A 23,573-nucleotide genomic window follows, 5' to 3' on the forward strand; every position below is an offset into this window, starting at 1 on the left:
CATTCCCTCAAAACACGAAAGGGAAATTGCTAGCAACATTAGGTAATCTTGGTTTTGGGAAACGTCTTGTTGAGAAGTCATTCTCAACTAGAGTAACCACTGCGCTTCTTCTGTAAAAAGGTAACTTTGGGGACATTGAGCACTGCCACCCCTGCAGTTTGAAAGTAGAATGTCCCTTTTTATAAAGTGAAAACACATGAGGACATTTCACATTTTAAAAAGTAGGTCCTTCATGGGAATAGGTCCTAAGTAAATAATCAACGATACTGGCAAAGTTTTATGTACACAAGATTCTTCCAATATTATAATAATGAAAATTTTTTAAAAATCTAGTCAACAATACAGGAATGGTTAAATAAACTGAGCTGTATCCATTAAATGGAATATTATATAGCCGCTAACACTGTTTTTGTAAAAAATAATAATAATAATAATGCCATAGGAAAACCTGGCAATTCTGAAAGGAAAAAGTTACAAAAAAATTTACAATATCATTCCAATTATGTAAAAAAAAAGTATATATGTCTGTAGGCATACAGCATGAGCTGGTAAAGATGGCTACTTCTGGGTTGTTATATCAGTAATCTTTCTTTTCTTATTCTTTCTCACACAGTTCTACAATTTTCAAGTTTTCTAAATTAAGTATGTATTATTTTATAACTTGGAAAACCACAGGCTTAAAAAAAAATCCGCTAATGTCCCAGCAGTAAGAATGAACTTGGGCGTCTTAACTACGCAGGGACAGTACTACACACTTCATCTTCTCTCAGGTTTTTAGAGTATACACTCTTTGGATGATAAGCTCACACTCCCTGCCTTTCGTGCCTGTTCCAATACCTTACAAGGTAAAGTGGTGAGGATATTGTTTCTTCCATAGCCCAAATGAATACTGATTTTTTACTAGCTTCTTCTATCCTCTAGAAGAGTTAAAATATTATCCTTTCATCTTTAAAGAAAAACATACTGTATACACACGCCACATGCTTGCTTTCTAAACAAACACAAAAAACATTCTAATTTACAGTTGTCCTCCATAGTGGAAAAAAAAATTCTCCTATGTGAATTTAACAGTCTTTTCAACCAGAAACATGCTGACAGGAAAAACATACTTATTAAGTGAAATGTATCCTCCAGAGTTTTTTGTTTTGTATTTTAAAGGGGAAGCCTGTAGAAAGCCGTGCACTCAATTTGGCAGATTTCTCTTCTGGCTGAGGCCAAACCACACAAAATCTTTTAAGTCTAGTTAGTGAGGGCTACACGGTCACCCCAGAGTCTGTTTCTGAATTCCACTGCAAGACATACACTTTCTATTTTCCAAAGAAGAAGAAAGGGGGCTGCCACATCGGTTCATCCCCAGGCTATGTCAAGTCTCTTGGGTCTAGGGACAAATACTGCCATTGGTTAGTGTTTAAGTACAGGAGTAGCTTCCTCTCCTCTGGCTCCCAACCTTGCCCTGGCAATAGGGGGTGGGGGTTCACAGCTTCACAGAGGCTGGCTGGCTTCCTTCTAAACCACAGAGTGGTCATTGCTGTGAGCTCCAGCCAGAATGGTGTGGTTGAGGGAGGAGGCTGAGCGGTCAGAGCCTTCTGTGGGGCCGTTGGCGTTCTCACTGCGCTGGCAGCACAGGATCTGCCTGAAGGTGGCGCTCATCTCTTTGTCACGGTAGGAGTAGATGATGGGGTTCATGGCAGAGTTGAACTCAGCGAGGAGGAGGAAGAACTTCTCATAGGCCAGGACGTTGCACTGTGGGCAACACACATCCAGCAGTAACAGGACCAGTCCCGGGGTCCAGCAGACAATAAAGGCACCTAGGACGACAGGGGAGGGTTCAAGTATTAGGAGGATAATGAATGTATGAAATGTGTAACCAGAAAGTGACACGCTCTCAGGTCTGTGTGCAGATCCTGAGACCAGAGCCACCAATCACGGAGACAACTGAAATGTTTGCTTCGGAAATAGAGGAAACAGTCACCTCAATAATCTGCTGTTGATTCAAGTCCTAGTTAAACCTGAGGATGTACAACATGAATACTTCTGAACAGACCACAGAGTTTGATGAATAGCTGTCCCATGAGAAAATGCATTAGGAGTATACACTACTACACAAGTTCTTAAAAACTAAAATCTCATACAGGCATGGTTGGGGGGGGGGGAGCAAAAGATAGACATTAATGACACAAGCCTCCAGGTTTATCGAAGATGCAGTCTCTAATTTCTGTTTATCAGCACACAAATCGTTGCTGTGCCTTTTAGGGAACCAGGTGTTTAAGCAAATGGAATTTTGTCTCATTTTTCTCGTCTGAAAAATATACGTGCTCTATTTACCTCTTGGGGCTGGCTATAAATTGTAAATGAATGCTAAGAAAATAATCACCCAGTGTACATTAACAACCCCAACAACGACAATGTTCTTATCCCAAGATCTGTGGCACGTAAACAGCAGCTTCCAGTGATGAATATTTTCATTTTCAACCCAACAATCAAAGTTCTGGCATACACTTTACAAATGATAACTCACCTAAGCTGCCCATATAGCAGGCAAACTAAAACCCCACTGTACAAACAGAGAAACTGAGACCCAGAAAGTGTAAATACCTCACTTAAAAGATCACTGCTCTGGAAAGGGGTAAACAAGAGGCAAAACCAAGATTCTCTGCTCTGCTGCCTGGCTCTGGAGTCACATTCCTGAAAGTACTACATTATCCTGCCACTCTCTGCAACTTATAAAGTTAAATATTTGTAACCAAATTTTATGTTTCCGCTGTTTTCTAACTTAGATCAACTCTCTGCTTTCTCCCCCACAACTATTCTGCATTATTAAGATTTTTTTATAATCACAAGTGGTTTGGAAATTCAGATGGTAAAAGATATCCCATTTTATTTAGTTTCTTAGATCACTTTCCATTTGGAGCTAAGGGAACGTGTAAGTCATGAGATGATTAATTAGCCTTGATGACTGTACTATCTTAGCATGTGCTGGAGGGTCTTTTACTGAAGGAATGGTAGCCTGTGGGGCAGTGTGTACCATTATTCATCAGCTAAGAGGCCCCATGTTGGATAAACAGCTATCTAGTGGACAGAGGGTGAGTTGGGAGAAGCCTCACACGCATTTGGATCTTTAAATCCACACAGATACACAGGGTGGTGTTGGCCTCAGTGGATGTAAACTTAGGCTGGAGGACTCAGCTTGAATCAGTCTCAAGGACTGGTTTTCATAAAAAGTAAACAAATGTGACTTAGTCTCCAAACAGCCAGCTTTGAATAGGAACTTTCCTTCCTTCCTTTCCTTCTTCCTTCTTCCTTCTTCCTTCTTCCTTCTTCCTTCTTCCTTCTTCCTTCTTCCTTCTTCCTTCTTCCTTCTTCCTTCTTCTTCTTCTTCTTCTTCTTCTTCTTCTTCTTCTTCTTCTTCTTCTTCTCTTCCTCCTCCTCCTCCTCCTCCTCCTCCTCCTCCTCCTCCTCCTCCTTCTTCTCTCTCTCTCTCTCTCTCTCTCTCTCTCTCTCTCTCTCTCTCTCTCTCTGAACCTATTCAGCAGGGAAATACAAATAAAGCAAGAAGAAAAGTCCTCCATAAAGCTCTTTGTTCTGTAACACTAATGTGTATTGGTTTTAAACCGCTGTTCACTTTGAAGACCATCCAAGGTGCTTCATTTTTCTTATAAATTCAATACTCTCCACTCTCCTCAGAGAGTGAAAACAATATTCCAAATATCAGCAGATAATAGCCAGACCACTATCTGAACCTTAATAAAAGTGTTAACAGAGCCTTCATTCCAAGCCCCTGAATTTCCTTTATTGAAAATCACTCAGAAAGCTAAACATGAAGGGAAATCAAAGGAATGTCTCTTGGGTTTCAGAAATAATGCCTTATTCATTGAGAAGCCAGGAAAGAAATTATTCTCAGGGTGGAAAATACTTGGATGGAAAATCCATGGTCTCTTTATTCATCTACTTGGAACACACACACACACACACACACACACACACACACACACACACACACACGTGCATGGGAAAGCAATCTTAAAAGTTCCTTTTCCCTTTTCCTTTATCAAAGCTCTAATTGAACATAACTGGCTCCAAGCACAGGCAGATACATTTTAAATAAAACAAACCTCTTTTCCCTGTTGGCAACACAATGGGGAAGCCCTTATTCTCACACAGTTGCTCAGTCTGCTTTGACCAGAAAAGAATTCAAACACAGTCACAGGTTGTTTATGATTCCTTCCAATGCTAAAATTCTGGGAGAGCAGTCTTTTTAGGAAGGAGATGGCTCTAGAAATGAGACTTTGGACTTAACTTTTATACAAAAAAAAAAAAAAAAAAAGGCCAGGCAGAGGTGGTACATGTCTTTAATCCCAGCACTTGGGAGGCGGAGGCAGGCAAATCTCTGTGAGTTGGAGGCCAGCCTGGTCTCCAGGACAGCCAAGGCTGCACAGAGAGAGACCCTGTCTTGAAAAATTCCAAAAGCCAAAAACAAACAAACAAACAAAAAAACAAAAAAACACCCTGTTAGATTTGGCTACAGGAAGTGGGGGATGCCACAGCCTGACAGGAGCCAGCCTATGTGAGCACTTTGTGAGGAAACTCAGAGTCCTCTTCATTTTTCACAGGAAGGAACTGGTTTTAGAACTGTGATTAGGCCTGACCACACTGTCTCAGAGTCTTCAAGACTCAGTCAAGTGTCTTCATGATCCACAGTTGACAGCCTCAGAAATCCACATTGAAAACCAGTCGCAGGGACCTTTCCCATCCTCCTTCCCTTCTCTTTCTCAGGGGTATCTTGAATCAAACTGACCCAGAGACAACAGAGTACTATAGGAGGGGAGCAGGGGGCCTGGAAAAGTCCAAGGTGATTGAGCTCCTAAGTCATAGTGAATGGTAGTTTGAAATCAAATTTGCTCAAGTGACAGATTTCCCTCTGTGCTTCTAAGAATGAAAACCTCATCCATTTTTATTTTTATTTTTATTTTTTAAATAAGTAGACAACTCTAACTGAGTTGGGTCATTCAGCTCCATACGTGCATGATGGACCACATCCAGTCTGCAGTTGGATGCTCACACACATGCACATGTGTAGAGACACGTGGATGGGTTGAACAGAACCTCCATTTCATTATCTGTAAAGCAGAGAAGCAGCAGCTCTCTTCCTACCCGACAGGGCATGAGGAACAATTGGCAAATGTTCCTTCCATTGTCCACCTCCCAGTGTTGTGAGTGTCGCAGATGAGAAAGCTTGTGCATACAGCTCTGGGGTAGATCCTCAGCACAGAAGAACACGAAAGCATGATTTGAGCCATGAAGAGCTGAGGTTTACAGAGCTACACACACTGCTAGACAGTCCCAGGACTCACAGTTAGGCATAGAAGGAAACTGAGAAGGAAGAGAGAGAGGGAGAAGGAAGCCACTCAGCCGCAGAGCGCTCTGCAGCTTCTCAGCTCCACACTTCACCAGATGGGAAATAAAAATACTATAGAATTCCAGTGGCAGGACTGCTTTTGGTGTTCTCTTTATTTGGCATATTTCTGATGGCAGATTCTCTACAGACCAAGGCACACAACCAAAGAATGGTATTCAACAGTATGAAAGAGAGGAAGTACAAATAGTTTGTGGTTACATATAGTAAAACCAGAAGTGGCAGAAGATAAGGTGTCCAAGGCCAGAAAAACCATGTGTATCTGGCTAAGACATTCATTTTCCAGATCAGCACTGGTTCTCAGCCTGAGTGGCATATAAAAATAATGCAGAGGAGGACTTTAATCTCACTGGCCTCAATTGTCATATTTTCATTTCAAATACAGATTAGTGACAGTGGAAGAAGAACATGATCAAGATAAGTAGAATGTGTGTGTGTGTGTGTGCACATGTGTGTGTGCGCACACATGCACATATGCATATATATGTATGTATATATACTCTGCTATTTCTCATTTCTAAAATAGGAGTAAGTAGAGCCCAAATGAGGGCAGCAACACCAGGGAAGAAGTGTAGACTAGGAAAGTATTTGTGAGGCTGTCCTCCTCCTGATGCTAAGGAAGATGGAGAGTCTGGGATGACTTCTGGGTTTTCACCTTGAATGAAGCATGAATAGTACCTTTTGTGGAGGGAGGAAACGAGAGAAAGTCCTAGGTTGGCATTCTGTTGGTGGAAGCAGAGAGCAACAGTTGACAGTCTCGTAGTCTCATGTGGTGTGTTTTGTCTGAGGCGCCTGAAGGGTATCAGATGGGGATGCCTTCAAGTCACCCTGCTAAGCTCCTGGAAGACTGAGTCTGGGGAGCCTTGATTCAGTGTGCAGAAAGATCCCCGGACTTGTCTCCGTCACAAGGAAGATGGGGGTGGGAGGCTATTCAAAAAAAAAAGGTCTGAGGATTGCCTTTCCCTGGACAAGCTGCAATTCTTTCTTACACATCTGTCAAAGCAATTTTGGAGGGCCCGGTGCCCATATAAATGGAAAGAGAGGTGCTGGAATGTTGGTACAAGAGGCAGGGAGGGAGGGGCAGCTTTGGAACAACAGGTCTCAGCTGCAGACCACAGTCGTATAACCACATCATCCCTCTGACTACACAACCCACCAGACCCACCAGTGGAAAGATGCTCTCCCAGTCAGCTGCTTCTCTGCAGTGTCTCTTTCCTAACCAGTTGATCTTTGATTCTTTGCTTTCATATGGAGCACAAAAACCAAAGCTAAAGAAAAATCAGGCAGCAGGGGCCAGAGCAGACCCCTAGAAAAAGAGCCCAAGATTTTGGATGAGCAAAGCAGAAAGCATTACCAGTCTGGGATGGCAAAAGTGTGTTTTCACAAAAAATTCAGGAATTCCACAGATCTGGACGAGTCAAGGTAAATCAATTCTACAGCAGCCCCGCACCCAAGTGAACCTCTTTGTGGCTTCATTCTTTTCATTTCTCTAACGGGTACTTCAAACACTATTTTTTTCTTTCTCCTAGTGGCATTGAATTTGTGTATTCGCTCGAGGAAGTTATATCCCAGAATCCATTCCAATTTTAGTTCATCTCTGAAGGTCCGTTGTGATTCTGCTGTAACAGTTCTTACCTAACATGTCTTAAAAGAATCTCAGGTAGTTCTGGGATGTTTTGATCATACTATGATACTCTCAAGACTGCCAGTAAAGTTTACTTTGAATCAGAGGGCAGAGCTAGCCACTAGCTGACTAAAATTAGCCATAGAGGTTTTGGAGGACCCAGGACATGTATAGCAACTCAGGAAGTAATAGGGAGGGGCTAAGAAAGATTCCCAGCCTTTTGGATGGAGGACTGGGCAAGCGGGGGGGGGGGGGGGGGGGGGGGGATCCTATGGTTGCTTGTCCATGGCTTCTTTGATCATTCAAGCTCTTACCCTGACTTCTGAGTTTTTATTGATAAAGAATAATTAAATTAATTAGATAAACGCTTCAGGTAGTGAACCTTAGACATAATTAAGCTTATTCCTCTGTCCAGTAGCTAAGGGATGATGTAACTATATGGGGTATGTTTAGGCAGTAATGGGGACTGAACCTAGAGCCTCCTGCATGCTAAGCAAATGAGATAGACCCCAACACCTTTCAACATTATTTTGAGAGACTCTTACCAAGCTGCTCAGGAGGACCCTGAGCTAGAATAATCTAGCCCAGGTGGGCCTTGAATTTACAATCTTCCTACTTCAGCCTCCCAGGTTGTTAGAATTCCAGGTTTGTGCCACCAGTCCCAGCTTGTGATGGCCTTTTGAGATGAAAGCTTTTTCTAGAAGACTAACCTAGACTGTCATACATTGTTTTTCCTGTCCACTGAAAAGAATTAATTCATATGTTTTATGTCTGTCTTTTTAAAAAAGACTTTGTTTTTAATCATATGTATGCTTGTCTGTGTGAAAGGATGCCATGTTTGTGGGTACCTATGGAAGCCAGAGGTGTTGAATCCCCTGGAGCTTGAGTTACAGGCCATTGTGAGCTGCCTGACATGGTTGCTGGGAATCAAAACCAGGTCCTTTGTGAGAATTGTGTTCTTACCCATTGAGCCAGCTCTCCAGCCCTGTGTTGTGATGTCTATCTTAATACAAATTTCACTCCACCTAGTCAATGTCAAACATTCCCACTTCTGTTTTGTAACTGTTGTGCATGTTTGTGTGTCTGTGTCCATGTGTGTGTTCTTATGTGTGAATGTGGTTGTAGCTGTGCCATAGTGCATGTGTGGAAGTCAGAGGACAATCTCAGGTATTGGTCCTCACCTCCTACCTTGTTTGAGGCAGGGCCTCTCTTGTTTGCTGCTGCCTATACCTAGCTAGCTGGCAGAGTGGGAGTTACTAGATGTATTGCTGTTACTAGATATCTAGATATGGAATGCTATAGTCTAGTTCTGGGCTGCCTCCCAAATGCCCATGTGGTAAATAAAGGCTTAGTTACCATGGCATTATGGAATTTTTGTCTTTTCCCTTCACCATTTGCAAGAGTCTATGTAACCACTTTCTTCCTAGAAAGTGTGCATAAGCTGGAAAGTGTTTTCTCTCAGAGCACTGTGCTCGAGAATGGAGTACTGCAGATATGACACCTAATGGCACTTCCTCTCTATTTGCTGATACATGGCCTTCTTTACTTCTCAACCATCACATGGCATTGACTTCCTGCTTCCTAGATACAACACCTTCTCAGTGGCTGTTAGTGAGCCACTGTCCCGTCCCATTCCCAGTTACCCACCCCCATGTCAATCTAACCCCGACTCAGTCTTCAGCTGTCATGACTTTCAGGGTGCCTTCCACAATGAAGTCAAAACTCCTTTCCTAAGTTCTCAGTACTCTGTGACCCTCAATGACGAAGCATCACACTTGGTCATTTATTGTTTACAAGACCATTTTTGGTTACTATTTTCCTGTCATCAGGCTATCTCTGCTCACCACTGGACAGTACCCTGTAAAGATTTATTGAATAGATCTTCTTTTCTAAAATAAGTAAATAAAGAACATGCATCATCCCACAAGAAAGTCTGTTTATCAACCTTTTTTGTTACACATGCCTATGTGAAATGTCAATTTATTTACTTTTCACTCAGGAAATCACTAATGTTACCAGGGAAAATTGATTCAGATAGACTGTCTTTGTTCAAAGTTGTTGTTTGGCTCTTACTGGGCAATAATATTAAGAAGTATTCCATTTTTTTTTCTGAGTGACTTTTTGTCCCTTGGGGATGACTTTTATAATAGATATTGGATATTTTTAGAATCTACATTCATGTATGACTGATTCCTTACTTTTCTTTCAGCATCTTGCTTTTTACTTGGCAACTAGGAAGGCATGCTGGACTTCCTTTCCAGGATCAATATTGGGTCTTTAGCTGTTGTCTATTTTGTTGCTAGGTAATTCAGGACTTTTGTCAGTGATGGGGAAAGAAAAACTGGAAAACTAACTTATTTTTCATTTTAAGGGATGATTTCTTTTTTCAGTGAGCAGTATTTTTACATAGTAATGCATCCTAACTTAGTCAATAAAATACTGTCCTCCATCTTTTATAGATGCCAACGAGAACCCATTAGAAGCCATTTTGTTACTTATACTAACATGGCTTCCATGTAAGCTATCACTTTGTCTTCAGCTGCACTGGAGGCACCATGCTTCAAGGAGTGACTTCCCATTGGGGGAAAAAATTCTACATAGAGGACTACTTCTTTTGAAGAGGATAGTATAATGAACTGCCACCAAAGCTGGTGTTTTGCTTATACCTACATATCCAGTGATGGCAATCTGGTGTGTAGACAAATGCAGTTAGATAACCACCTGCAGAGAGGAGAACAGGAAACACACATACACAATAATTAAGTCAGAGAGAAGCAGCATGGCCATCTGGTCAGCTCCCGGATAGACAGGGCCATGCATCCTTTCAAGCACACACACACACTACTTCCACCAGCAGCTAAGACACTCAGGAATAGAGCATGACATTTGAGGTCTCTGTGAGCATACAAAGCAGGAAACTATTGAATTTACCTTCAAGAGAACAAACTGTACAGTAGTCTAAACCATGTTAAGAGGGGTCACCACCTGTCCCCTCCTCCCTGTATATGCTTTCTCAAGTATATCCACCTCCATCTCAAAGAAAGATGTAGCAGGAGTTGAGGCAGACATACCAGAGTGTAATTGCCTACCAATAACCAAACATTAATGCCACGGTTTTTGTAAATCTTACAAAAGATTTTCCTAAAAACCCTTAGATTCCCCCAGCAAAATTATTGTTGTCAATTTTAGACTGACATCAGCCAACTTCAAAAGTAACACTAAAGTTACAGCATGACTATAGCCCAGCTGTTACCAAGGTGATTTGAGCAATATTTATCCCATTCAAGGAATAAATGAACTCCCCTAAATCTTTCCCTTGCAAAAGTTCAACACGAACAGGAAGTTTATAATTGGTTTTGCAACATATTTAATTTTTAATTATAAATTAGGATTCTTCCAAATGATGCACATCTAAACAAGTACTGAAATCTGGCTGCAAATGCTCATAGATTATAGCAAGGGACAGAATCCAATGGATTTTAATCGTTGTCCTTCATGAACTTCTTGCATGGACCAACACGACATGTACTACTTAGAAGGAAATTTCAAAGGCACAGAAACGTAATGGAAATTCCACTTACTTGTCTTTTTACTGCCAAAGGGGGGGAAAGATCAGCATTTGGTCCAAAAGCAAATATTTTGTGTGTTCTTTGCAACCTAAAATTGTTTATTACTTGTATTCTTTTCCTAGTGTCCAAAAGACATGAAAAGAAGAATGGTTGAAATTGTCAATGTGATTGTTTTTTTGGAGATCTGTTGAGTGTCCTCTGGCTGCCAGATGTCCTGGGTTGACCTTTCCAAAGCACAGATTCCTGGCAGAGTGGGAGGGAGGTACTGTCTGTTCTGCTACAATATGATAGCTGTGTGCTGAAGATATCTCCTGTTATCAAAAATGTTTGAATCTTTTTAAAGGACAGGTTTAAAAAATATAAAAAGAAAGACTTATGAAAAGCAATTATTCAATTGAGAAATGGGTGTTAGGGGTGTTCATGACCAAGATTTTCATATCTATGACTATAAGTAATTTTGGGGGCATGCGCATCAGTTATTTTAATTACAGGTATTGAATGAAACCCAGAGGATCAGCCCTGACAAAGCAACTTTCAATGTAGTCCAGTAAATTATCATAGCACAGAAAACCTAAGCAACATCAATCTTCTCTAAATGCTTTAAAGATAAATTGTTGGGCTGGAGAAGTAGCTTGGGGATTAAGAGAACTACTAACTGCTCTTCCAGAGGACCAGGGTTCAACTTCCAGCGCCCACATGGTGTCTCACAACTGTCTGTAACTCCAGTTCCAGGGGATCTAATAGCCTCTTTTGGCCTCCTCTAGGACCAGGCATGGATGTGGAACACATACATGTAGGCAGAACATTCATACAGATAAAATAAATACAGCTTAAAACATAGACTGCAGCAATTATCATTTCTGAGGATTTATCCTATGAATGTATCCACCCCACTGTACAAGTCATGTATAATTCAGGAATTATTTGAAATACTGTTCATTCAAAAAATTAAGAATAATACACTGCCACAGAAAATAAAACAAATCGCATTGTAGATTAAAAAGTGGACTCATATTCAGCTTCTAAGAGCAGGATATTCTGTCTTTATTCCTACCAAATGAGCTAAAAAAAAAAAAAAAATTGCATTAGTGGAAAAGAATACAATGTAAAACGTGTGTAATTTGCCACCGACTCTGTCTTGACAGGAGCAACAACCAAGAACTGCACAACATGGGCCTCAACTTCGACTAAGAGTCAATTCATTTTAGAAATGTTCAGAACGCCATAAAGAAGATATATTAGACGTGCTACTCAACTTGAAAAGCAACTCTCGTGCACATTTGCCAATCCTTTCAAACATAGCCCAGGCTTTCTATCTAAGCTTGGGTCTTTCCCTGAAGGCTCGTGCCATCTTCCAAGGGAAAGCCATCACAAGTCACTGCTAACTTGGTTCCTCCAATGTGGAGTCAGCACTCAAGATTCTCTCTTTTCTTCTTCATTTTTGTTTTAGAATGTTGGGAGTTTTAAATCACATTTACATTTTTATTCTGTGTGTGTTTATGTCTGTGACTGCACACGTGCACTGGTGTGCATGTGGAGGTGAAAGGGTAACGTCCTGCTCCTCTTCTTCCACTATGTGGGAGTCGGGGATTGAACTCAGGTCATCAGGCTTGGTGGCAGGAGTCTTTGCCTACTAAGCTATCCCACCCACGTTTTTTTGTTTTTGAGATGTGGTTTTACTCCCTAACTCTAGGTGTGAACTTGTGATCCAGTCTGCCTCCCAAAGGTTAAGGTTTGTGGGTGAGCACCCCATGCTCGGCTTACAAGTCTTCCAAAGCAACCCGACTGCAAAGGCCTTGCAGATAGTTCACGGTTCCTCTAGGTTTTCCAAATGTTTTTCCTTTTCAATTTGTTTTCACTTAATATTTGGAAAATATTCACCTCATTTACACATATATATTTTCTTTGTTTGTACTTAATATTTATCAGATAATATAAATTATGTAATTATGATAGTTTGGTATAAAGTTTTAGGAACAAAAACAATTGGTTACTGCTAACTGTCAGGAGTTAAATTACTAGCCTTACAATGATATTGTACTAATTTTTCTGTTTTTCTTAACTCATGCAAACATGAATATTTGTTATATATCAAGGTATAAGGATGTATCAGTGAATCAAAAAGGAAAACAAAATTCTCTGTCCTCATTGACCCTAGGTTCTAAAATGGGTAAGAATAGCAACTAAGAAAGTAAGCACAGTGCCTTTTAGAAGGAGATGGTACCCGGAGACTGAGCAACAGACACATGAGGAGCCAGCCCCTGCAGTAGTGATCCCAGGGGCTACTCGGTATGATGACAAGGGATGCTGCTGCCTTTGAACACAGGAAGGTGACATTTTAATGGGCCCGGTGATATGATTTGTTGATTGGATTTGAGAGGGTTGAAGTCTGTGGCTTGTTGTTACCAAAGGCCACACAGATGCCCAGTCTCTTGGCCACAACCTGTGGCCTTATTGGTGTCCAAGGGCCATGCTGCTGTTGGTGCCATAATGATCTGAGTAGCCCGAGCTGCCACCTGGGGCCATGGTGTCATTTAGGCCCACACTGCTGCCTAGGACCATGTCTGAGTCTGTGGCCCGACAGCAATTGGGGTCAGTGTTGAAGTCTGTGGCCCCTGTTACCACCAAAGACCTTGTAAATGCCTAGGGTCTAGTCAGCTACCTAAGGCCAGGATGGCATCCGAGAGCCATGCTGTTACCAGAGCCATGCTGATCTGGGTGACCTGAGTTGCCACAGGGGCATGGTGATGGCTAGGCCTGAGCTGCTGCCAAGGGCCATGTCTGGGTCCATGGTCCTGCTGTAACTGGGATCTGTGTTGATGTCTGTGGTCCATGGTACCACAGGGGACTATAAGAACCATGCATGATGGAATCCGAGGGCCAGGCTGAGCCCCTTGCTGGACACTGCCACAAGAGGTCTAGCCCCAACCCTCATGAAAGAGCTGCATTAAGAAGAGGCCCCAGCCTTCACCATGGGTGTGGGACAGCTGGCTCTGATGGTGTGGGTTTAGGAGAGTTGGCTACACCCTGCACCCGACAGGGGCAGCCATAACAGCCAGGTCTGACCGGCTCAGCTACCACCAAGGCCCACATGCAGAGCCTTGGGTTGACCCACCATAACATCCACCCCATCTATGACCTACTGGGGCTTATGAAGGGACCGATCCTACGGAGTGATACCTACAGGATCTCCATGACTCAGGGTGGCCCCAGGATATCCGAGAGGAGTTTCGGTGAGGGTCTAGTGATGATGATACCAGAAACCAGAGGCCTTGAACCAGACCAATGACTCATTGAAATGAACATTTGCTAGTAAAGCTGTTTGGGCAAAGGGGTATACACACCACAACTTCCAAGACCACTACGACAAAAGAATATGTGATGGAGAGGCTGGAAAGATGGAGGAGCGAAATGGGTGTTGTTGTTATATTTTATTGTGTTGTGTTTGGGGTGGGGAAGGTCACACAGTGGAAGGACTGGGAAATGAGTGGAATTGTGGTGTATGATATGAAATTCCCAAAGAATCAATAAAAAAATTATGTTTAAAAAACCTCAATCAATAGGATAAAGACTGCCTAGGAGAGTTCAGAAAGCCCTCACTTAACTCCCATGATAACCGCCAGTCTTGCATTCCGAGGCTGCCATACTTTCATAAATGAGTAGAGATAAATGAAAGGGCTCGTGCATGTCCACCATGAATTTATGAGTGGACTTCCTCCCAAAGAAAGAAAGTGATTAAAATACAAATGCTGCTCAAATAAGAAATTTTAAGAAACTTGTTAAAATCAGTAAAACAAATTTCTTTTTAAAAACTTTAAGATTTATTTTTATTTTCATTTATGTGTATGTGTATATGAGAGCATGCCATGTGTACGCAGTGCTCACAGAATCCAGAATAGAGCTTTAGATCCCCTGGAGCGGTCCCAAAGCCTTCCTCTTAGCAATGTGCCTCCAGTTTTCATGTTTTGTTCATGTGTACTCAAGGTGAGGCATCTCAAGTTGCAGAATGCTTAGTGACAACATTAACTAAACACAGCATTGGTCCCACCAGCTTAAAAGAATTCTTTAATCTGTTCCCAGAAGCTGCTCTTTAGAGTCAAAGCTGGTGGTTTCTAAAATAGATGACGGGGGGGGTTTGTCTAGCATCCATCCAGTTCCCAGAACCAATAAAGAAAAAAAAAAAATCACAAGCCTCCTAGGAGATGCAGAGTCCAGGGAACTTTTGAGTTTGATGTGTTCAAGTTTCTACTAACTGTCCTTAAAAGGCCAGTTTCTCAGCCTGGTGGCGGTAGCACACGCCTTTAATCCCAGCACTCGGGAGGCAGCGCCAGGAGGATCTCTATGAGTTCGAGGCCCAGCCTGGTCTATAGATCGAGATCCAGGACAGGCTCCAAAACTACATGGAGAAACCCTGTCTCAAAAAAAAAAAAAAAAAAAAAAAAAAAAAAAGCCAGTTTCTCCAGGTTTGAGAAGTTGGGCTTGGTGGGCAGGGAAAGGAGAAGTGGTGTTCTGAGGATGGGAAGACCTCGCTGACTCACTCGGCCGCAGCAAGGGTGGCAAGCTGAAACTGGGTCTTTCACCAGCTTTCCTTCTTCACTCCTAAAGACACAGGGCCTCCTCCCATGAAGCCCACAGGCCCCGAGTAATCAGAGAGCAGGAGAAAGGCAAAGAGAAGGCACAGCCACGGCTTGGTCAGTTTGCTTTACAGAGACCTAGGAGGGGTCGAAACCAAAAGGCTTGTGTGGGAACGTCAACCTTTGGATGAAAGACGGCATCACAAATAAAGGGCATGCCTAAGGACCATGCAACCCAGTCACCAGGAAAGTTCCATAATATTGTAAATGTCATAAGGTTTGTGTTGGATGGTGTTCATAGCTATCCTTGGCCATGTATGATGGGAAGCAGCCCATGGGCCACAGGTTGGATACCCCTGGTAAAAAAAACTTTTTGGGGAAAAAAAGCCACTAACAAAACACATGCTTTTTCTATTATGAGTAGTCATAAGACTTCCTAAGCCCTAAAGACTTAGTTCCTGGGTCTAGTTTAGACAAGACAGTATAGGCTTTCTCCCTGGTCCTCCGAGATACATGCAAACCCTGGGAAGAAACACAAAGAGAACTCTAAGGTACAAGGATGAAGATGAACTGGGACGGGATCCCAGAACTTGAGGAATATCATACTAACAGGGCATCTCACAACCTAGGACACAAACTCTGGATGCCCAACAGAGCAACATCAGGCAGCCCATGCAGGCTCACTCCTTTCTTCCCCTCACTCCACATCATGCCTGGATTCTACAAACAATACCAGGGAGCCAGAGCATTAGCAAGGAAAGGGTCATAATCCCACTTCAGTAGGAAGACTGTGACCAGGGAAAGCATGGGCCCCACTCAATATGTCTAAAACTCTTTTGTCTCAGTGAGAAAGCAGGTGACTGGCCTTAACAGCAAAGGGCTCCATTGAGGTGTTGCACTTGGTTGGGGAAGGGCATCAGAAGTGTTAGACAGTAGGAAACTTACTTGTCTTTTCCCTCTTACACAGGCGACATCAGAAAGACCAGCCTAGAGCCCCTCTCCCACCAGCTCACACATAGCAGGGATTGGTAGAACCCAACTAGGTTCAAATACACCAACCAGACCAAAATAGCCACACAGAGTCCCAGATTGTCACCAATGGAAGCACATCCGATAGGTTAGGACTTGCATGCTAAAACTAACGGAGATGAAAGTCTGCTGACAGGAAATATTAATGAGACTGTGAGTCTCCTAACATGGCAGCCATGTGTCCAGGATACAACGGAAATCCATTGATCGTATGAAACCTGGGGATATCACAACATGGTGGGGAAATGACAGAGAACCAGCACTAACATGGAGGTACACTAAGTGATGGAGTGATTAGCGATATTTTAAAGCAGCTGCTATACAAACGTTTCCACAAGTAATTTCACATTCTTTAGAGACAACTGAAAGAACTAAAAACCATTTTATTTTTTAAAATTACAAAACCAGTAATGAAAATTAGCTTAATGTCTCCAATAGCAAAGTGCCAATGACAGACACACTGTGTTGTAGAATTCACTCAGTCTGAATAATAGAGGAGAAAAGATTGAAGTCAGGTGCAAAGCACAGCCTCAGGACTTGGGATACAGTAACAAAACAGATAACAGTTACATCATCGGAGTCCCAGAAGACATCAACAAGAATAGGTGTGGAAAATTATTAGAAGTGATAATTTAGAAATTTCTAAATTTGAGTATGTATGTTTTATATGTGTGCATGAATGTATACAAACACATATAGGATTAAGAAGCTGTATGAATGCTAAATAGGACAACTCCTACCAAATTAATTTCATAAATCAGTATGGGAATATATATCTTAAAAGCATCCAGAAAGAGCTGATGCATTATCCTTCGGAGTGTTAGCAAAACTAAAATCGAATTTGTCATCTGAAACCATGGGCACCAAAGGAAATGGACCACTTTCCAAAAGATAAAAACAAGAACCATGGTCCTCAAATTCTATATTCAGAGAAACTAACTCCTAGAGATGTAGGGGAAATAAAGACATTATCAGATGGGGGGAGACGGCTTGCTAGTAGACCCATCCTTATGGAACAGCTTTAAAAAGCAACCTTTTTTCAAATAGGAAGAATCGGTACAAGAAGAAATCTTGAGAGATAGCATCCAGTAAAAGGAAAGAGAAGAAAGGAAGCAGAAACCTGGTCAACTCTGCAGCCGGCCCCTCACAAGCGCTGCAGAGCGGATAACTAGAACACTCTTCAAACACCACCAGATGCACCAGACAAAATATTTAAAAATTGGAAAGGTAAAGAGACGATGCTTCTACACTTCAAAATGATAAAAAGCACCAGCATTGCCTTGCTGTGCTAAACACCATCTGTTTGTCTGTTTATCTGTAGTAACAGGACAGCAACGTGGAGCTATAAACAAAGACTTCAGGGGTGAGGGTGGCGATCCTGGGCCTCAGTGGTTTAACCACCGATACACACTGCTCCCAATCAAGCTAATAAGCTTCGCCCATGCTCATGCAGATGACTGCAATTAGATGCAGTCAGTCACAATATATATATATTGAAGACTTGAAAGCAGGCTGGGACCTGAGAAGAAGGGATTTTGTTGGAGGTGAATAAGAGGGTATGATGGTGTGTCAAACTGATCAAAGAACAGATGTCTGTATGAAATTGTGGAAAAATAAATAAAAATTTAAAAGAGAGCAACCAATAAGAAAACTATGCAAGAAGACATACTAAAAATAAATTAAGGTGCAATTCTAAAAGGCCCAGTGTTTATCTAGGATTCTGTCCATTTGGTGATTCAATGTAAATAAAAGCATACAGTCGTCCAGGAAAGTGTGGAGTTGGTCCTGGGGAGATGGCCCAGTCAGTAAAGTGTTTGCTGTGAATAAAGACCTGAGTTTGATCCCTAAAACCTAGATTTCAAAACAAAGCCAGAATGGCAGCACAAACTTGTAATCTCAGCACTCAGAAGGAAACCTAGTCCTCTGGACAAGCTCTAGGCCAGTGAGAGACTGTGTCTCAAAAACAAACAAACAAACAAACAAAACAAAAAAAACCAAGGCGGACAGTGCCTGACAGATAACAGCCAAGATTATTTTTTGGTCTCTTCATGCATGCACACACATCTGCACACACAAGAACATTCACACAAAAAGAAGAGTCTAAAACTCGGTGCTACGTCACTCTGGGACAAATCCAATTCTAACCAAGGATGTAGGCTACTAGAACTTTCTGGGCTTCAGCATACCACCTTCCAAGGAGGATGATTCTGAAGGCAGATCAGTTAGACAATTTCCAGAGCTAATCCTGTCAGGTCTTCCAAACATCTCTCTCCATCCATCCTACACTGTTACATGTGATGCACATTCTTCTGAAAATGGACTGAAAACCACAGAACCCATCCAGTTCCCAGTGCAAAGACGACACACTCGGAGCTTTCAGGGGTCCCCAAGAGTTGAGGAGACTTGGGGGACTACTTAACAGACTCACAGAGGCATGGACCATTTTCACACAGAGGGATGTTCCTTTCCTACTGGCAGGGGAAAGCCAACTGAGACAGAATTAACTACCTCCTGCTACTCACTTAGCCCTGCCTTAGATCCACCCTGAAATCCACAAATAAAGGAATCAAAAGCTATACTGACTGTGGTCCACCTACTCAACACCTTCAGCTTTTCTTCAGCTCATGCTTCTACCCTACCTGTCTGCAGAGGTCAATCAGAGATCATTTACCTTTGGGAAGTCACAGGTCATCATGGAGAGATTCATTAGACAAGGAAAGGCATTTGAAACAAAACCAGGGCACCACTGTGTTGTAAATAAGTATGGACAGCTTGGTTTTACTATGACAGTTACTGAGGTCTTTCTTTTCTTATTCACAGTCTGTAAGATTCAAAAGACTTAGTTTTCCCCTCAATCTCTATTTTCTGTTGCGAAATGGAATTCTATTTCCTAGATAGAAGCAGATGGAGTGTCTCAAGAATGCACCGAGCTTATTAGTAATTAAGGATCAGGCTTTGGTGTCAGATGCGCCTGGGCTAGAATGCTCCAGTTTGTGTACTGGTTGGCAGCGTCCTGGCTGACCACCCTGGGCCTCAGTTTCTTCATTTATAAAAAGCTCATGACAATCCCCACTTTAAAGGATTGCTAGCAGAACCAAATCAACTTATACATTTAAAGTACTTGGCATGAAAGAGACATTCCACAGTAGCTGTTATAATCCAGGACATGCCTTTTGCAAGAAACTTTGTTATCAAAGGCAGCAATAGCTTTAGATAAAATTTCAGGAAGTCAGCAAAGTGAGGATCAAGGAACAACAAAAAAAGGACATCAAGTTCTATGTTTGGGACGTGGAGAGGGGGGACTCTCAGATCAAACACACTGCCACATTCCATGATGGGAGAGTGTCACCCCTTCCCACCCATGGTATATGTGTTCCATTAAACAGAGTAAGCTCCACTTGTGTGTTTGGGTGAGTGTTTGAGTGAGTGTGCTGTAAGTGAGACACGTTCACTTTCTTTAAAAGCCTATTTCAAGCTGTGTATTCTTTTCCCAAGTAGCAAACTTCTAGGTAAAGTCATGCAATTTCTAAGAACACCATCACCACCACATTCTAGCCTGTGTTAGAGACCAAGTTTCTTTATTCTTTGTAAACATCAACCCAACATTTGCCAACATGGCTGCCTCAAAAAACTACAAGTGCACATTCCTATTATTCTGTGGTGGGTTTTTTCATATTTAGATCCTTTTCCTTGGGTTGACTCTCACCAGGAGGAGGATGAAGTGCTTGACAGCAACACAGCCATCAGAGGAGACAGCCCACGACCACAGCCCTTTGCAAACAGTCTTTCCTCCATGTCCCTTCAGGAAAAACTCTTTGAGTGAAAATGCTTTCCTGTATAAAATGTACAAATCGCTCAGCAAAAAAACAAACAAACAAAACAAAACCCCCATAGCTTACATAACAAATATGTTCTGTGAAATTTGTGAATTATGTATTTTATCAAAACCCAAAGTTTTAATAGTGATCTTAGATATATTTTTAAGAGTCAACTAAAAGGATAAAGGAAATTTAATTATGATATAAAGAAAGCTGTAGCAGGTATCTTAACAGGTCTTATTAATAAAATCAAACCTGAGGCCAGTTATTGGGGTGACCGCTGGAAGATCAGAGAAGCAGAACAAGCCATAGCTACTTCACCTTGCCAGTTCCTCAGCTGGTCTTGTTTCCTCAGACTGCAAGCTTCTGAGTCCTCATCCCAATGGCTCTCATCCAGAATGAATCTCAGCTGAACTGTTGCTCAAAAGCCTAAAAGCTTAACCAGCCAAATGCTTAACTAGCTCTGGTTCCTGGTTTTCACGCCTTATATACCTTTCTACCTCCTGCCATCACTCCCTGGGATTAAAAGCTCGATTTCTGGGATTAAAGGTGTGAGTCATCGGGCTTGGCTGTATCCTTGAACAGATGGATTTCTGCCTCTGAAATGCTAGGATTAAAAGCATGTGCTACCACTGCCTATGCTCTATGTTTAATATTGTGGCTGTTCTGTCTCTGACCCCAGATAATAAGTTTATTAGGGCGCACAATACTTTTGGGGAATACAATACAACCACAGAAAGCTTTCATGGATGAACAATAATTTTTCAAAAAAATCTAGACATAACAATAAAACCCTATCTATGAATGCCTATGCTTTTTCTGGTATTGCCATGTATCTACCTTATCACAAAAGTTAATACAAATCTGGAAATGTTAAGAGTTGTACTAATTATGCTGTTTTAACAAGGAGGAGGAAGAGATAATAATTGATCTGAATAAAGCACTAAATTGTAAAGAATTTGATAGCTGATTCCACATTTTAGTTATTATGACGTATGTTGCCGTAAACGCTAGACAAACATATACAAACACATAAAGGAACGCTATCCAGCCACAAAAAGCAGGAAATGCTAACAGTTACAGCAACATGCACGGGCATGGAAGTTGCATTGACTGAAATGAGACATGAATGGGGAGTCTCACACTTACGTATGATCTTACGTATGGAAAGGAAAAAGTTGATCCTATAAAATAATGGCGGAGTCATTGAAGACTGGGAGGACCAGGTATCAGAAACAAAGATTGAAAATAAGTTAAACATATGCACTGAACACAGAGGAAGGGTTGGTTCTGGTTTTCCATAGCATAGCAGGGAAATGCTAGTCTATTGACAATAATCTGGCATATTTCATATAACTAGGATATGAACATAAATAAATGAACTTTTGAAGATGGATTTGATTGTTATATATATATATACACATACATATACTGAATCATGCAACACACAAGATGCCTTGATTCTAAGTCAGGAATTCACATTACTGAAGACAGAACTAACCCAAACCCAATCCAATAGCTGAGTTTCTCATCTCTTGTTCTTGGGACTGAGAAGTATATTTTTCATCTAATTACACTTTTGGAACTTTTTTCCATTTAAACTAAGAATTAAATCACTACTAACTTAAATTACTTATTTAAATATTTAGAGCTAAAATATTTTAACTTTTATAATTTTTAAAACATTGATTTAGATAAATCTGTAGTAAATTATTAATCCTTAAAGGAATTTTTAATAAGCTACTTTTAATATGGCTATTTTACTGAGACAGTATAAATAAACTGAATTATAATGGTTTTGACTTTAATAGAAAATGTTTTAAATCAGAAAATTCTGAGTTAAATGAATGATACATATCTTTGAAAGAAAGCTAAACTAATTATAAAGTAGAAGGATAGCTTTAAAGAATAAATGATTTTAGTAAATACACTGAATCAAACACTCTAATCTCTAGGAAAAGATTCACTAGGCAGTGCAATTAACTAGACATTACAAAGAAATGCCTTTTTCTCTGTAGACAAAACAAACAAATAAAACAAAACAAAACAAAAACCCTGATATGAGTAAAGCTTCCCAGAAACTTCCTTTGCCAACTCTAAGGGACAGCTTTTAGGGGTGCTGGCAAAACCATGTAGCAGAAAGAACCCCACTGAAGGAAAAGGGCAAGCATGCCCAGCACTGTTTGGACATGAGTGTTCCCATAGGAAGCACATGTGTTGAAGATGTGCTCTCCAGTTGCTAGATCCAGGTGACTGACCTAACTGACAGATTAACTCACTGCCTAGTTTATCAGTCGGTGGCATCATTGAGGACAGCACAAAGTAGGAGGTGGGGTCTGCTCAGAGATGCAAGTCAGCAGGGTGTGGCTTTGAAAGCTAGATCTTGTCATCACCTGACCCAAGAAGCTTCCTGTTCCTCTCTGCTTCCTGGATGGCATGAAGTGAGCAGCTCGTAACACACCCTCCCATCATCATTTACTTCCTCATCACTGGCTCAGACACATAGAGCCAAACCATGATGTGCTAATTACCTCTAAAATCATTAGCTAAATTAACTTTTTTCCCTTAAGTTTTTGCCTCAGCTATCTTGTTACAGTGGCAAACAGCTGTTTAACACATCTATCACCCTTTGAGAAGAGTTGGTATCCTCACACATAACAAGGAGACTTTTTAGTTTCCATTTCAGAAAGGACAAGAGAATTACCAATCAGAGAGGAAACATTCAGATGCTCCTACAACTTCCTACATCTTTCTCATGTTTTCAGTACTTTCTGTTTCTCAGTTGAGATCTGAATGAATTCTTACAATCCACAGAAAGGCTAGGGGTGCGCCTTAAGGAGAGTCCTGAAGAAGAAAGGCAACAGAACATTGAAAACCTAATGGGCAGGAAACCCCTAGAGATGGAGGAAGCCGAGAAAAAGAACTGTAGGAAGGAGGAAGGATGCACAAGAGCAATGGAGAAACAAAGGCATAAATCATAGCTCCTAAATACTTAATCAGAGAAACTGGAAAGAAAAATAGAGCTTCTCCCCACCCACACCCAACATCTGACCACCCAGAAGGCCAAGTCACTTCACTATGACCCTTTTCACCACAAAAGTGACCAGAACTGCCCACCACAGACCCATGCTGAACCTGGGAAGTATTACTAGAACTTTCCATTCCAAAAGGCTCTCATCTTGACAAGCACAGACATCTCATCTCTAACTGGGAGATAAAACATCAAACTGAAAAAAGAAACTCTTGCCTTTTAATGAACACACACACACACACACACACACACACACACACACACACACACACACACAAATACATAAAGAGACTTATTGTGGGGCAAAGACCATTTGCCAACTACTGAGTTCTCATTTAATTATTTTTTTTTTCTCTTTTTAGAAACAGAAGAGGAAACATAAAGGAGAATTTCCTTCCATCATAAAACCCATCCTTAGACACTGGCTATTCAAAGAGCACTGGAATCTCCTAACAGAGTCAGTGTTTGGCTATTCAACTGTGCATTAGACTACAGAAGACGGCACAATCTAAATC

General features: G+C 41.4%; 1 protein-coding gene across 4 annotated transcripts in view; it reads right to left on the reverse strand.

Moving 5' to 3' along the window:
• Window positions 1-456: 456 nt before the first annotated feature.
• Window positions 457-23,573, reverse strand: part of Lpar1 (lysophosphatidic acid receptor 1) — a 119,635-nt gene continuing 96,518 nt past the window's right edge. For all 4 annotated transcript variants that reach the window (XM_036179547.1, XM_036179546.1, XM_036179548.1 and 1 more), the window contains one exon: window positions 457-1,808. In XM_036179547.1, coding sequence (XP_036035440.1) covers window positions 1,507-1,808 — 302 coding nt within the window. In that variant the 3' untranslated portion in view covers window positions 457-1,506. The remainder of the gene's footprint in view (window positions 1,809-23,573) is intronic.

The sequence above is a fragment of the Onychomys torridus genome, chromosome 2 (assembly GCF_903995425.1).
Source record: "Onychomys torridus chromosome 2, mOncTor1.1, whole genome shotgun sequence".
NCBI lineage: Eukaryota > Metazoa > Chordata > Mammalia > Rodentia > Cricetidae > Onychomys > Onychomys torridus.